Below are 11,971 nucleotides of genomic sequence, written 5' to 3'. Positions count from 1 at the left end.
AGATTGATAAAGAAACAGACACACAGAGAGAGAGACACAGAGAGAGGGAGAGAGAGACAGAGAGAAAGGCAGAGAGAAAGAGAGAGACAGAGAGATAGAAAGAGAGAGAGGTGAAAAGAGGGACAGAGAGAAAGAGAGAGAGAGAAAGACAGAGGGGAGAGAGAGAGAGAGACAGAGAGGACTAAAGAGGGGGAGTGAGGGAGACAGAGAGACAGAGAGAGAGAAATAGAGAGAGAGGGGGGGGACAAAGGGAGAGAGAGAGAAAGAGGCAGAGGGAGAGACAGAGAAAAAGAGAGAAAGAGAGAGAAGGGGACAGGGGGAGAGAGAGAGAGAAAGAGACAGAGAGAAAGAGACAGAGACAGACAGTGTGAAAAAGAGAAATAGAGAGAGAGAGAGAGAAAGGGACAAAGGAGAGAGAGAGAGACAGGGAGAGAGAGAGAGAAAGAGACGGAGACAGACAGAGAGAGAGAAAGACAGAGGGGAGAGAGAGAAAGAGGGAGAGAGAGAGAAAGAGAGACATTGAGAGAAACAGAGAGAGACAGAGAGATAGAGAGAGAGAGAGAGAGAGACAGAGACAGAGAGAGAGGGGAAAGAGGGACAGAGAAAGAAAGAGAGAGAGAAAGAAAGACAGAGGGGAGAGAGAGAGAGAGACAGAGACAGAGAAAGAGAGAGACAGAGAGAACCAAAGAGGGGGAGTGAGGGAGACAGAGAGACACAGAGAGAGAAAGAGAGAGAGAGAGAGAAAGGGACAAAGGCAGAGAGAGAGAAAGAGGCAGAGGGAGAGACAGAGAGAAAGAGAGAATAAGGGACAGGGGGAGAGAGAGAGTGAAAGAGAGGGAGAAAGAGACAGAGAGAGAAAGAGAGAGAGACAGACAGTGTGAGAGAGAGAGAAATATATATATATAGAGAGAGAGAGAAAGGGACAGAGGGAGAGAGAGAGAGAGACAGAAGGGAGAGAGAGAGAAAGAGAGAAAGAGAGAAAGAGACAGAGAGAAATAGAGAGAGAGAGAAAAAGGGACAAAGGGAGAGAGAGAAAGAGACAGAGGGAGAGAGAGAGAGAGAAAGAGAGAAAGGGACAGGGGGAGAGAGAGAAATAGACAGAGGGAGAGAGGGAAAGAGACAGAGGGAGAGAGAGAGAGAGAGAGAGAAAGGGACAGGGGGGAGAGAAAGAAAGAGACAGAGGGACAGACAGAGAGAGAGAAAGAGAGAAAGACAGAGAGAGAGAAAGAGGGAAAGACAGACGGAAGAGAGAGAAAGAGAGAGAGAGAGAGACATTGAGAGAAACAGAGAGAGACAGAGACGGGGAGAGAGGGAGATAGAGAGACAGAGGGAGAGAAATATATATATAGAGAGAGAGAGAGAGAAAGAGAAAGGGAGGGAGGGAGGGAGGGAGAAAGAGGCAGAGGGAGAGAGAGAGAGAGAGAAAGAGAGGGGAAGGGACAGGGGGAGAGAGTGACAGAGAGAAAGAGAAAGAGAGAAAGAGAGGGAGAGAGAGACAGTGAGAGAGAGAGAGAGAGAGACAGACAGACAGTGAGAGAGAGAGAAAGAGAGAGAGAGAGAGAGGGAGGGACAATGGGAGAGAAAGAGACAGAGGGAGAGACAAAGATAGAAGGAGAGAGAAAGGGACAGGGGAGAGAGAGAGAGAGAAAGAGGGAGAGGGAGGGGATGTGTGTGTGTGTGTGAGAGAGAGAGAGAGAGAGAGACCCACCAGCCGCTTGGGTACCGTCTGGCATTTCCTGAAAGCTTCCAGGATCCGGGCTGAGAGGAGGTTGCTCTTCCTTGAAGAGAAAGGATGGAGGCGACCAGTCTGGTGGGAAGATGTCCTCGTCCTCTTCCAAGGGTGGCTTGGAGTCGCTCCGCTCGCTGGAGCCTTTCCCTCTTCCTGGTCTCTTGGCTGGGGGAGCAGAGTCTCCCTTCTTGGATTTCTTTCGGGAGCGCCTGCCGAGACCCGAAACCCACTGCTGGCCCGACACCGCTGCAGAGGGGACGCATTTCGGGGGAAGCGCATCCGGAGGGGGCTGGTGCTTCTGAAACTTCTTTTGCATCCGTCGCAGGAAAGACCGAGAGTCTGCACAAAAGGAAAGAGACGTTACCAGGAGGCCAGGCGTGCAACATCCAGGGGTGGCCCAACCCCCTGGTCCATGGAACTCCCCCCGTCCACGGCATGCCAGCAACTGGGCCGCAAAAACAAGTGAAGCTCCGACCGCAGGATGAAGCCAGCATGCAAAACAACATGCAAAATAATAGAGTTGGAAGGGACTTTGGGGGTCCTCTAGTCCAGTGTTTCTCAACCTTGGCAACTTGAAGATGTCCGGACTTCAACTCCCAGAATTCCCCAGCCAGCATTCGCTGGCTGGGGAATTCTGGGAGTTGAAGTTCAGACATCTTCAAGTTACCAAGGTTGAGAAACACTGCTCTAGTGCAACCTCCTGCTTGAGCAGGAGACCCTAGACCCGTAATGGTGAACCTATGGCACGTGTGCCAAAGGTGGCACGCAGAGCCCTCTCTCTGGGCACGAGCGCCATTGCCAGCTGCTCTTCTGGTTTCTGACCCACTAGTCTTTGCGGGTACCACAGTGCCCGAAAATGGCCTGAAAATGGCACCAAACCAGGCAGTTTTTCAGGCCTTTTCTAGCACTCCAGTGCCCACGAAGACCATTACAAAAGCAGCCTGAAAACTGCCTAAAAAATGACCCCAAAATGCTCCAAACTGCCCCCAAACCAGCCAAAAAACAGGCAGGTGCGTGCCGGCCAGCTGGTCTTTGGGTTCCCAGTGCTCCGGCATGCGCACATGCACACACATTTATGTGCATTCCAGTTTGGGCACTTGGTGCCAGAAAGGTTCGCCATCACGGCTCTAGACCATTTCAGACAGGTTTCATTCCATCTCTTCTTAAAAACCTCCAGTGATGGAGAATCCACAACTTCTGGTGGCAAGCTGTTCCACTGGTTGATTGTTCTCACTGTGAGGAAGTGTCTCCTTAGTGCTAGGTTGCTTCTCTCCTTGATTAGTTTCCATCCACTGTCGTACCCAATTCCTGTAACTGTTGTTCGTATGTTTTAGCCTCCAACTCAGACTAGAGCTGGAAGGGACCTTGGAGGTCTTCTAGTCCAGCCCCCCTGCTCAAGCAGGAGAACCTATCCCATTCAATCAGATTAGAGATGGAAGAGGTGGGGGGGCTGTTAGAACCAGACTACAGGAACATTTGCACCACTGGGTGACTCTGAGGACAAAGGTAAACCTCCAAGTGGTTCAAGGACCCTCTAAAAGCACACAGATGACCAACTCTGTCTGCAGGGAATATCAATCCTTCCATTCCCAGCTATCCTGTCAGAGCTGAAGAAGCTTCTTGGATGAGAAGCAAAATCTCTTCAAAGAAAAATACCCAGAAACTCCATTTGCCTCTTGAAAAAAGCACCTTTGGGACTTTAATACTCTTAATGTCAATGGCCCTGCAGAGTAAGACAGCAAAGGGCCCAGCGAAAGAGATGTGGTCCTTCCCTCCTCCTTCCTTAGCTAAATCTACTCCCTCGTCGAGGTGCTCATTGTGAATACAGGCTGTCAATAGATCCCGTGGGATGCAAAATATTTGGCAAGGGTCTCCAGTGGAGCACTTCAGGGGTGACGAAAGCCCCAATGATCCATCAGGCAGAAGAAGCCTGTTTATCCTGTTTCAGAAGGCTGACATGGCACTTTAGAACAGGGGTCTGGCTGGGGAATTTTGGGAGTTGAAGTCCACCAGGCTTAAAGTTGCCAAGGTTGGAGACCCCTGCTTTAGAAGATAAAAAGGCAATCTGAACGAGGGACACCACTTGTACAATTTTGCTCCAGGGGATTCTGAAATCCTAAGGATAGAATTGTCTTTTTGGCGAAGAAATCTTTCCGCCTCAGAATCCCAACTTTCATTCACTTGCAAATGAATTGGAAGGGGGTGGGTGGGTGCTAAGTCAAATGACAATTTTAGAGCCAAGACTGCCCTCTAGTGAATCTCATCTGTTGTAAGAGTTTGTTTATTTATTTGGTTTGTCACTCATGTACAAGATAACAGGGATAAGAATAAACATGAATAAGAACACAGGAAATGGGCACAAATAAATGGGGACAATGGGGCAAGGATGTTGGGCACACTGGTGCACTTATGCACGCCTCTACTGACCTCTTAGGAAGAGGGTGAGGTCAACAGTAGACCGTTTAAGGTATGGTTAAAGTTAAATGCTCTGTATGGCTGTGAAGGATGGACCATAAGGAAGGCTGAGCGCCAAAGAATGGAGGCCTTTCAACTCTACTGCTGGAGGAGACTCCTGCGAGTCCCTTGGACTGCAAGACCATCCAACTGGACAGTCCTAGAGGAGATCAACCCTGACTGCTCTTTAGAAGGCCAGATCCTGAAGAGGAAACTCAAATCCTTTATAGCAATAGCAGTAGACTTATATACCGCTTCATAGGCCTTTCAGGCCTCTCTAAGCGGTTTACAGAGAGTCAGCATATTGCCCCCAACAATCTGGGTCCTCATTTTACCCACCTCGGAAGGATGGAAGGCTGAGTCAACCCTGAGCCGGTGAGATTTGAACCGCTGAACTGCTGATCTAGCAGTAGCCTGCAGTGCTGCATTTAACCACTGCGCCACCTTGGCTCTTATCCACCTCATGAGAAGGAAGGACTCCCTGGAGAAGAGCCACATGCTGGGAATGATGGAGGGCAAAAGAAGGAGGGGACAACAGAGAATGAGGTGGCTGGATGGAGTCACCAAAGCAATAGATGTGAGCTTAAATGGAGTCCAGAGGATGGTGGCGGCCAGGACAGCCTGGAGGAACGTGGTCCATCAGTTCAAGATGGGTCAGAAATGACTTCACAACTAACAACATACTAAAAAAGGAGTCTATCTTTTGCAAATCCGATTACGCTTGGAAGTAACCCCGCTAGCTGCACGTTTTCCAGGATTTAAATAGTGCCACACCCATAGTAGCATCCCTTTCAACAAGTTATTATTTCTTATTTTCTACAGTAACGTGGGTGTGCCATGTTAAATCTTATTTAAGATAAAAATAAGATAAATAAATCTTATTTTTGTACTGTTCAGACCAACCCTGGAGTAATACAGCAGCGTGTTCTGTAGGTGAGAAACTGGCTTAAAACAGCTCATCTAGATTAAAAAAATATTTTAAGAAACAGATTTTTCTTTGAAAGTCTGGTTTCATGCATGTAAAGATCTAAAGGTTCATTTTCTTGGTGGGGGCTTCAGGCGGTAGGGAGGGGTGGTAAAGCAAGGGTATGGGGAACAATATTTAGCCTTCGCATAAAAATCTTTCAGTACTGAGAGCCTTTTGGGTTGTTTTATTACCTTTAATTATAGATAAAGGTAAAGGTTCTCCTCGCACATATGTGCTAGTTGTTCCCAACTCTAGGGGGGGTGCTCATCTCTGTTTCAAAGCTGAAGAGCCAGCGCTGTCTGAAGCTGTCGCCGTGGTCATGTGGCCAGCATGACTCAACGCCAAAGGCGCACGGAACACTCTTACCTTCCCACCAAAGGTGGTTCCTATTTTTCTACTTTCATTTTTTATGTGCTTTTGAACTGCTAGGTTGGCAGAAGCTGGGACAAGTAACGGGAGCTCACTCCGTTACACGGTGCTAGGGATTACAATTCCTGAACTGCCAACCTTTTTGATCGACAAGATCAGCGTCTTAGCCTCTGAGCCACTGCATTCCCCACCTTTAATTATAGGTGGCATTTTATAAACCAGGGGTGACAAGGATATAAGCTATATGCCACGGTCCTTTCCAGTGGCTTACAAATCACACTGCCAATTTTCAGGGACAAATGGTCTATAATTGAACACTGCTTCCCATTTCTTTTCCGCCCCAAACACTCAAAAATGTTGGTAAGCCTCTGATGCCCAACAGGCCACCTGAGTACTTTAAACCTACGACTTCCCCCCAAAGTACCAGCTTTTTATCCTGCTCTCTTCAAGCACCTTTTTAAAATCACATCCAAAACATGGCACACAACAAATTTATTTCATTAAGAATCCTTTGTCCCAACAGGAATAGCACTTTGACTTATATACCACTTTACAGTGCTCTAGGGCCCCTCTCTAAGCAGTGCACAGTCGGCCTCTTGCCCCCAACAATATGGGTCCTAATTTGACCCACTTCGGAAGGATGGAAGGGTGAATCAATGTTTGAGGTCAGGATCGAACTCCTGGCAATTGGCAGAATTAGCCTGCAATACTGGATTCTAACCACAAGGAAGGGAGGGAGGAAGGAAGGAAGGAAGAGCACTTAGACTTCTATACCACTTCACAGTGCTTTACAGCCCTCTCTAAGCGGGTTACGGAGTCAGCCCCTGGGCCCCAAACAATCTGGGTCCTCATTTTACCCACCTCGGAAGGATGGAAGGCTGAGTCAAGCTTGAGTCTGCCAAATTGCAGGCAGCCGGCAGGCAGCAGAAGTAGCCTACAGTACTGCACTCTAACCACTGCACCAGCACAGCTCATAATAATATAAAGTACAAACAAGCAAGGTTAAAAAGTCCAGTTTCCCCCCTCCCCCACTGAAGTTAGATCTACTTCAGCAAACAAGCATCACAACCGATCCTAAAACTGGCTATAGGACAGTGTCCCATTCTCCCACCCGCCCCAAAGTCACCGGAAATATATTTTAGAATATTACCATTTCTATGAGCCGAGAGTCTTTTGCGGACTTTAGATCTATCCGTTCTTGAAGCTCTGTGAATATCACCCTGCGGGACAAATTTGGTAAGATTTTAAAAATGCTTGTTGAATGGCTGGATTCATATAAACACATGCCTTAGCCCTCAAATTAACAAAACACAGCACCAGGGATATGAAAAATGCTAAGTCCAAAGAAATACATTCCAGAAAATCTAATGGCCTGTTTCAGGGGAAAAAACACCACCACCTAACCTCTAACTTTCTCATCCTTATTTCAATTGAGTGTATAGCACAGCCTTTATTGTCATTGTATACATCGAAATTTGTTTTAGCCTCACTGGTGCAGTCCGTGACAAAAAATACAAACAACATAAATAGTATAAAGAATAATCCCTATGCAAGTAATTGGAAAAAGAAAGAAAAACTACTCATGCGTTTCCGCGTGTGCGTGGAATGATTGTGATTGTGTTTAAAGAGTCCGATAGCCCAAGGATAGAAACTATTTTTAAACCTATTTGTTTGGCTAGCTATCCTTCGATGTCTTCTGCCCATTGGCACCAGAAGTGTAAAGAGACACTGACCAGAGTGTGAATCACCACTGAGTATCTTCCTTACTCTGGTAAAGCAGTGAGACCTGGCAGTGTCACCCAGTGGTGTTAAGAAGGTAACCAATGGTTTCTTGTGCCGAATTGATCCCTCTCTGTAGTGTCTCCCTGCCCGCAGCAATTAACCAAGTGTACCATACTGTAATTGCGGCATGTGAAGACACTTTCTATCATGGACCGATCGAAAGAGGTCATCAGACATTGTTCCATCTGATCCAGCCCTTATTTATTCAAGGCTATTAAAAAAGATAATTCTTGCACCTATTGCTGCCTTAAGGCCTTGTGTTACCTTTAAATCCGTCTAGGATAAGTTGCCCAAAGCAAATTTATGGCCAAGAAAGCCTCAGCATACATCCCTTCATAGGAAGGGCCTTTTAGACTTGGGCCAGTCAACATAGACAACCTTCCCTTTGATCAAGAGGAAAAATAAACAATATTTTTAATACCATATAGGTCAGCGATGGTGAACCTTTTCAGTACCGAGTGCCAAAAAAGTCACACGGAAACATCACGTGTGCTCATCGCGGCCATGCTCTGCTTTCTAGCACGCACACGTGCCCAATGATCAGCTGGCCAGCACACATCCGCAATCCAGTTTTCAGCACTGCCGCGCACGCAAAGGGATCACGCTCTGGAAAGCCAAACTTCTGAGTTCTGGCGCACATGCGCACCTGACAATCAGCAGGCTGGCATGCATGTGCAGGCCGGTTTTTGGCACTGCTAAGCATGCAAAGGACAGCTGATTGTTGCACATGCATGCACACGGGCACCAGAAACCCGGAAGACAAACAGGCAAGGCCGCACGTGCCAGGCGACATGGCTTTGTGTGCCACTTTGGGCATATGTGCCATAGGTTCGCCATCACAGATATAGCCTCACAATTCTACCAATGAACGTGGTTTGAGACAAGTTTACACACAATTCATCCAGGTATCAAGAAAGAAGGTGGTCTTAAAACACTAAAGAAAGAAACTTGATCAATACCACCTGTCATGCCCCTGTTGGATCCTGAATCTGCAGAGGAAGACGAGCTGGAACTGGAGCCAATGGAGATCGTTGGCAAATGGGGAAGAGGAGACCCAGTCAGGGCAGGGCTTTTCAGGATTGGGACGGCTTGTAGGCAGGGAGGGGCAGGACGACCAAGGAAGGCTAAGCAGTGAACATGAGAGACAGAGCTCAGGCGAGGAGCAAGGATCACCTCCTCCTGATCCTCGAGCACGGAGAGTGGAGAGAAGGCGGGAACAATGCAGACTGAGCAGGCTAGTCAGGAGGAGAGCGGTGCGCCCCTCTTCACAAGGCCCACCTGGGGAATGAGCCTTAAGGAGATGCTGTGGGGAGGGGCATTTGTCAGGAACAAAGGCTTAATTCCTAGAGTGTTGACTGCCAACGTTGGGCTGGATTACGTGCAGCCAGAGACTGCTTGAGGGATGTGTGCGAGTGATCACTTTGCTCTGGGACTTGCCAGAAACAAAGGGAGCGTTTTGGGAAATTTGGAGCAATAAAGGGGCGGTTTGAACTGCCAGCTGCCTGTGTTATCTTTCTGCTGTGCCCCGGGTCATCACACCACCTTGTACTATTAGAGAACTTATGTTCTCCAGCTAAAACTGTAGAAATGGTGGTGGATTTAGAAGAAATCCTCCTATACTACCACCTCTTACAATACTAGACAACACAGTATTAATAGTAGAGACCTTCACGTTTCTAGGTTCTATCATATCTCAAGACTTAAAGTGGACACCTAATGTCAAAAACGTTATCAAAAAAGCACAACAAAGAATGTTCTTTCTGCACCAACTCAGGAAGCTCAAACTGCCCAAGGAGCTGCTGATTCAGTTCTACAGAGGAATGATTGAGTCTGTCATCTGCACCTACATAACTGTCTGGTTTGGCTCTGCAACCCAACAAGACAGACACGGACTTCAGGGGATAATTAGAATTGCAGAAAAAAACAATTACTACCAGCCTGCCTTCCACTGAGGACTTGTATACTGCACATGTCAAAAAGAGGGCTGTGAAAATATCTACAGACCCCTCATATCCTGGACATAAACCGTTTCAACTTCTACCCTCAAAATCACGCTATAGGGCACTGCACACCAAAATAACTAGACACAGGAGGTTTTTCCCCCATGCCATCACTCTGCTAAACAACTAATTCCCACAACACTGTCAATAATTTACCAAGAATTATGGGACTAAGAAATTCCAGATAGTTTATGACTGAGGCAACAAGGAATGACATAATCTGTTTAGAGTTAACAAAGAGGAGTTAAAGCTCAAATGATAGAGGATATTAATTTTTTACTTTTAAGTTTACTTTAGAATATTTTTGTTAAAGATTTATACCCTGTATTGGTTCTGGGAAGTCGGGGGAGGGAAGTTTGGGAGGGGTGGGGTTTGGGTGGGGAGGGTAAGGGAAGGGAAGTAAACATTTGTAAAAGGTTTTTTTTTTTAAAAATTCAATTAAAAAAATAATTTACCAACAATGCATTACTATTATTCTTCTCTTCCTTCCTAGTATCTATCTGTCCCCACATATGACTATAACCATGATGCTGGTATCTTTCAATTTATATTGTTTGATAGCTTATTAGTAACCATGACTATCACTAAGTGTTGTATCTTTTTATTCTTGATGGATGTATTTTTATTCTCTTTGTGTACACTGAGAGCATATACACCAAAGACAAATTCCTTGTGTGTCCAATAACACTTGGCCAATAAAGAATTCTATTCTATTCTATATTCCAATATCTATTCTATTCTGTTCTATTCTATTCCTATTCTATTCTATATTCCAATATCTATTCTATTCTATATTCCAATATCTATTCTATTCTGTTCTGTTCTTTTGTTCTATTCCTATTCCTATTCTATTCTATATTCCAATATCTATTCTATTCCTATTCTATTCTATTCTTTATTCCGGTATCTATTCTATTCTATATTCCAATATCTATTCTATTCTATTCTATTCCTATTCTACTCTACTCTACTCTATCCCTTATGCCATGCTATTATGCTATGTTATTCCCCCAAGTCAATCAATCCCAGCTTCCCTCCTTACCCGCAACGCATCTCGAAATGCTGGAGGATCCGTAAACGGCAAAGACAAGCTCGGAAAAGGCAGGACGGAGAAGGGCCTGCCAACTTTCAGCCGCTTGGTTTTCCGAAGCTGCTGGTACCTCTGCAGGCTGGACTGGAAGGTGAAGCTGAAGAGGCCAGCTTTGGGTTTCCTTAAAGAGGACAAAGGGATTTGGAACCAGCGAATGTCTCTCCAGGTGTTGAAGAGCTCCTTGCTGAAGGATGTCATCTTGGACTGAGAAACCAAGCCAACTTTCGAGGTTTCTTTGTCAAGCGGGCTCTGGCGCATCTGCTTCAGGGCATCCTTGGATGTCCCCGGTTGGCTATCCAGTGCAGGGGGTTTCCCCCGGCTTGGTTTGCCTGACTTCTTCATGAGGGTGGCCAATCTCTCTTCTGGCTCTAACTTGAAAGGAGAGGCTCAGCTGGTCTGGGAACGGCTGCAAAAAAGTGACTTCCCTCCACTCTCTCTCCCTCGGCCTGAAAGGATAATCCAGGGACACCGTCAAAGGAAAGAAACAGAAAGGTCATTTCAACCACTCCAAGGCTGCTTTTAAGGCTTCCAGGTGTACAGAAAGAAAACAAATGTCAATGGATTTATATTACATTATGATTAATTATTGTAAGTATGATTTATGATCTATGGCCTATCACTTTGTTGTTGTATGTGTGTACACTTATGCACCAGAGACAAATTCCTTGTGTCTTTATTACCAATAATACAATACAATAGCAGAGTTGGGAGGGACCTTGGAGGTCTTCTAGTCCAACCCCCTGCCTAGGCAGGAAACCCTATACCGTTTCAGACAAATGGCTATCCAACATCTTCCTTAAAGACTTCCAGTGTTGGGGCATTCACAACTTCTGGAGGCAAGTTGTTCCACTGATTAATTGTTCTAACTGTCAGGAAATTTCTCCTCATTCTAAGTTGCTTCTCTCCTTGATTAGTTTCCACCCATTGCTTCTTGTCCTGCTCTCAGATGCTTTGGAGAATAGCTTGACTCCCTCTTCTTTGGGGCAGCCCCTGAGATATTGGAACACTGCTATCATGTCTCCCCTAGTCCTTCTTTTCATTAAACCAGACATACCCAGTTCCTGCAACCGTTCTTCATGTTTTAGCCTCCAGTTCCCTAATCCTCTTTGTTGCTCTCCTCTGCATGCACTCTTTCTAGAGTCTCCACATCTTTTCTACATCGTGGCAACCAAAACTGAATGCAGGATTCAAAGTGTGGCCTTACCAAGGCATTATAAAGTGGTATTAACCCTTCATGTGATCTTGATTCTATCCCTCTGTTGATGCAGCCGAGAACTGTGTTGGCTTTTTTGGCAGCTGCTGCACACGGCTGGCTCCTACTTAAGTGGTTGTCCACTAGGACTCCAAGATCAATAAAGTCTACTCCTTTCCTTTTCTATTCCTATTCCATTCCATTCCTGGGATGCAATAATGTCTCCTGTGTTGGACAAAGGGTTGGACTTGAAGGGCCTCCAATGGTAGCTTCCAGCTTTATCGTTCTATGATCCCCCAACCAGGCAACTTCTGAAATGTTTGCACAAAAACAACCAAGATCGTAGCACAACATCCAGGGATCCATAATAAAGATCAAGCCAACACTG

The 11,971-nt window shown here is 46.1% G+C and overlaps 1 protein-coding gene across 1 annotated transcript in view; it reads right to left on the bottom strand.

The window, feature by feature from the left end:
- The window catches only part of FAM178B (family with sequence similarity 178 member B), a 291,511-nt gene extending 280,778 nt beyond the window's left edge, over positions 1 to 10,733 (bottom strand). The window contains exons 1-3 of the mRNA XM_087703499.1: positions 10,344 to 10,733; positions 6,670 to 6,739; positions 1,724 to 2,068 (exon numbers count right to left, since the gene is read on the bottom strand). Of these exons, the coding sequence (XP_087559625.1) occupies positions 1,724 to 2,068; positions 6,670 to 6,739; positions 10,344 to 10,733 (805 nt within the window). The remainder of the gene's footprint in view (positions 1 to 1,723; positions 2,069 to 6,669; positions 6,740 to 10,343) is intronic.
- Positions 10,734 to 11,971: the final 1,238 nt, after the last annotated feature.

The sequence above is a fragment of the Thamnophis sirtalis genome, unplaced genomic scaffold, assembly GCF_051295495.1.
Source record: "Thamnophis sirtalis isolate CommonGarterSnake01/CBP01778 unplaced genomic scaffold, rThaSir2_p1.2 scaffold_2, whole genome shotgun sequence".
In the NCBI taxonomy this organism is placed as follows: Eukaryota; Metazoa; Chordata; class Lepidosauria; order Squamata; family Natricidae; genus Thamnophis; species Thamnophis sirtalis.
Note: the sequence above shows the minus strand (reverse complement) of the source record. Positions and strands in the feature narration are given on the sequence as shown.